We start from the raw sequence: 3,589 nt of genomic DNA on the forward strand, positions 1-3,589 counted from the left end.
ATCATAAAAACACCAACCAATGTGTGAAAGGCTATTAGAACTCCCAGGATGCACTACTTCCTTTGCAGCCTTGTTATTGCTATGACTTAGAGATCATCTTTTTCTTATTCCGGGGATCAAAAACTTCCCTTTTAAAACCTTGGCGAGGATCAGCCGTCGGCGTCGGTTCCTACCTGGCAGTCCACGGTCCCTCCCAGGCTGTCAGCGGCCGGCGCCTGCAGCAGCTCCCATGTCCCCCCCTTGTCAAAAGTGATGACGGAGCGCATGTTGTCCTCGCTGACCGACCCGTTGATGAGCGTGGCGATGAAGATTCCTCGGAGCCCCTCCACCCGATGCAGGTCTGCAAACGGCTCGTTGGCGAAGTACCTGGAACAGCCAATCAGAGTCTGTCAGGAAGTGAGCGGGTCGCATGGAGCAGGTCAGTGATCAGTTAAACAACAAGCCTATGATGTCATCATGAGAAAAAAAAACATGGATGGAGGAGAGCAGGAAGTTTCTGAGGAAACTTCACCGTTACCAAGCGTCTCACAGCAGAGTCCAAGAGGTTACCATGGGAACGAGCAAAGAGGTCACGCCTGTAGGCTATTAGCGCCTCAACGGATTCAGTAATTTTGTTGTAATCTGTGTTACAGCGGCTAAAGTCCTCTAACCTGCTTTTCATTACCAACACGTTGGCGTGTTCCAGGTTGGACGGCCATGTTTGCAGCTTTTGTTTCCTCCATCCTGCAAAGATGCGATCAAACCCAGGAGGAAAGATTTCATCAAATCTTCTTTAAAAGTTCGGATGTATTTTACCTAAAAACTGCTTTCTGGATGCTTTGGTAGTAGCTACCTGAGAGGAAAGCACGGCCATATAAAGTATTTAAACCCCTAAAGCTTCTTCAAACTGTCTTTATTAGGATCTTTGTGTGAAAACTAAGGAGTAAAGCTGGATGGTTAAGTAAAAGGAAACATTTATGGTTGATATTTAGAAGAAATCCCTAGAAATATAAAACTAATATGGCTGCCGTCGTTATTCAGACGCCAGTGCAGCTGATTTTTATCTGGCCTGTGAGTTCAGTAACGGAATCTAAGTGTCAAAGCAGCCGTTCTGTTTCTGCATGATAAAGACAGAGGAAGACCGACCGACCATCCATCCATCCATCCATCCATCCATCCATCCATCATCCATCCATCTTCTTCTGCTCAGGGTCGGGTCGCGGGGGTAGCAGCTTCAGTAGGGAGGCCCAAACGTCCCTCTCCCCAGCCACTTGGGCCAGCTCCTTTGGGGGAATCCCAAGGCGCTCCCAGGCCAGCAGAGAAACATAGTCCTGTGTCTCCTCCTGGTTCTCCCCCTGGTTCTCCTCCTGGTTCTCCCCCTGGTTCTCCTCCTGGGTCTCCCCCTGAGTCTCCCCCTGGTTCTCCTCCTGGGTCTCCCCCTGAGTCTCCCCCTGGTTCTCCCCCTGGTGTCTCCTCCTGGGTCTCCTCCTGGTTCTCCCCCTGGTTCTCCCCCTGGTTCTCCCCTTGTGTCTCCTCCTGGGTCTCCTCCTGGTTCTCCCCCTGTGTCTCCTCCTGGTTCTCCTCCTGGGTCTCCCCCTGTGTCTCCCCCTGTGTCTCGCCCTGGTTCTCCCCTTGTGTCTCCCCCTGTGTCTCCCCCTGGTTCTCCCCCTGGGTCTCCCCCTGGGTCTCCTCCTGGTTCTCCTCCTGGNTGGGTCTCCCCCTGGGTCTCCTCCTGGTTCTCCTCCTGGTTCTCCTCCTGGGTCTCCCCCTGGGTCTCCCCCTGAGTCTCCCCCTGGTTCTCCCCTTGTGTCTCCCCCTGGTTCTCCCCCTGGTTCTCCCCCTGTGTCTCCCCCTGGGTCTCCTCCTGGTTCTCCTCCTGGGTCTCCCCCTGTGTCTCCCCCTGGTTCTCCCCTTGTGTCTCCTCCTGGGTCTCCCCCTGGTTCTCCCCCTGTGTCTCCTCCTGGGTCTCCCCCTGGGTCTCCTCCTGGGTCTCCCCCTGGGTCTCCTCCTGGGTCTCCTCCTGGGTCTCCCCCTGGGTCTCCCCCTGTGTCTCCTCCTGGTTCTCCCCCTGGGTCTCCTCCTGGGTCTCCCCCTGAGTCTCCCCCAGTGTCTCCTCCTGGGTCTCCCCCTATGTCTCCTCCTGGGTCTCCCCCTGTGTCTCCTCCTGGGCCTCTCCCTGGGTCTCCCCCTGTGTCTCCTCCTGGGTCTCCCCCTGTGTCTCCTCCTGGGCCTCTCCCTGGGTCTCCTCCTGGGCCTCTCCCTGGGTCTCCTCCTGGGCCTCTCCCTGGGTCTCCTCCTGGGTCTCCCCCTGGGTCTCCTCCTGGGTCTCCCCCTGGGCCTCTCCCTGGTTCTCCTCCAGAGCGTGTGAGCGGAGCGCAGCGTGGAGTGGGAGAAATATTGTGGAGCGCGGAGCGGTTTTCAATTCAAAGGCCGGAGCAAGGAATTTGCTCCGATGCGCTCACAAAGTCTATTAAAAATGTTGGATTATAAAATGTGTAAAATAACATTTATTTGACATAAGTGGGATTTTTTTATTTGTTTTTGAATTGAAAAACAGCTGCAGGCCAACAGTTTTTAATCCTTAAAAAAATAAGTACTGCACCAGCCACTGACCCCGGCACATTATACGCAATTATTTCATTCGCAAATAAATAAATAATTAAATAGGAAACGCGAGGCAACATGAATGGAGCGAGGTGTTCATTGACAGCTGGGAAACAGTGCGATAATCTAACAGCCGGCTAAATAAGACAATCCACATGTATCGGTCACATCATTAGATCAAACGCCGTGCGTCCCAAGGCACTGGCATCATTAGAGGAAGGAACAATGTCAGAAAACGCTGTCTGCTGAAAATTTGAGCGAGCGTGGAGCGATTTCTCCGGAGCTGCAGGAAAATTAAAGTGAGCGCAGAGTGGATTTTTAGCGAAGTGTCCTGTCAGAACTTTGAGCGGCGTAGCGAATGAGCGAACATCCTCCTGAGCAGGGAGCAGGAATTGCGCGGCACTCCGCTCCGTTCACATGCTCTGGCCTCCTCCCGGGGGGACGTACCCAGAACACCTCACCAGGGAGGCGTCCAGGAGGCATCCTAACCAGATCCCTGAGCCACCTCCACTGGCTCCTCTCGACTTAAGACCATGGAGGACTTTGTGATTTCTGCCAAGCATTGCAGGACAGCAGTGGAAATAAACACATGCATGAACCAAACTTTTTAACAGATAAAAGCTTTCCATGAGTTGGCGGCTGGATTATTCAGCAGCTTTAAACAACAGAATGCCCATTTTTTAAGCCAAACAAGCCGTAAAGTCAATGAGAGGTTAGAGTACGTCTGTCAGAGAGGAGCTACCAGCTTCCCCTACTGACATAAACATTTAATTGATGGGAGACGCCATGCTACTGGAAGACATAGAGTTCAAAGAGTCCAGGTGCGAGGATTGATCCCTGAGGGACGCCGTAGAGTGAAACAGAACCACCTGCCCACCAGATGTGGCTTAAATATTCATGCAGTCCCACCCATAGACAATATATATGAAGACGCCTCATTGGATGAGGCACTGAAATTTAAATGTTGTATGTTTGTTCTTACTGTTTCAGTGTTAAAATATATTCA

The 3,589-nt window shown here is 52.5% G+C and overlaps 1 protein-coding gene across 1 annotated transcript in view; it reads right to left on the reverse strand.

Annotated features, from left to right (window-relative positions):
- Window positions 1–144: 144 nt before the first annotated feature.
- Window positions 145–3,589, reverse strand: part of LOC107081052 (sortilin-related receptor-like) — a 14,323-nt gene continuing 10,878 nt past the window's right edge. Inside the window, exon 4 of the mRNA XM_015369264.1 lies at window positions 145–366. Coding sequence (XP_015224750.1) covers window positions 150–366 — 217 coding nt within the window. The 3' untranslated portion in view covers window positions 145–149. The remainder of the gene's footprint in view (window positions 367–3,589) is intronic.

The sequence above is a fragment of the Cyprinodon variegatus genome, unplaced genomic scaffold (genome assembly GCF_000732505.1).
Source record: "Cyprinodon variegatus isolate N-32 unplaced genomic scaffold, C_variegatus-1.0 Scaffold2764, whole genome shotgun sequence".
NCBI classification, from domain to species: domain Eukaryota; kingdom Metazoa; phylum Chordata; class Actinopteri; order Cyprinodontiformes; family Cyprinodontidae; genus Cyprinodon; species Cyprinodon variegatus.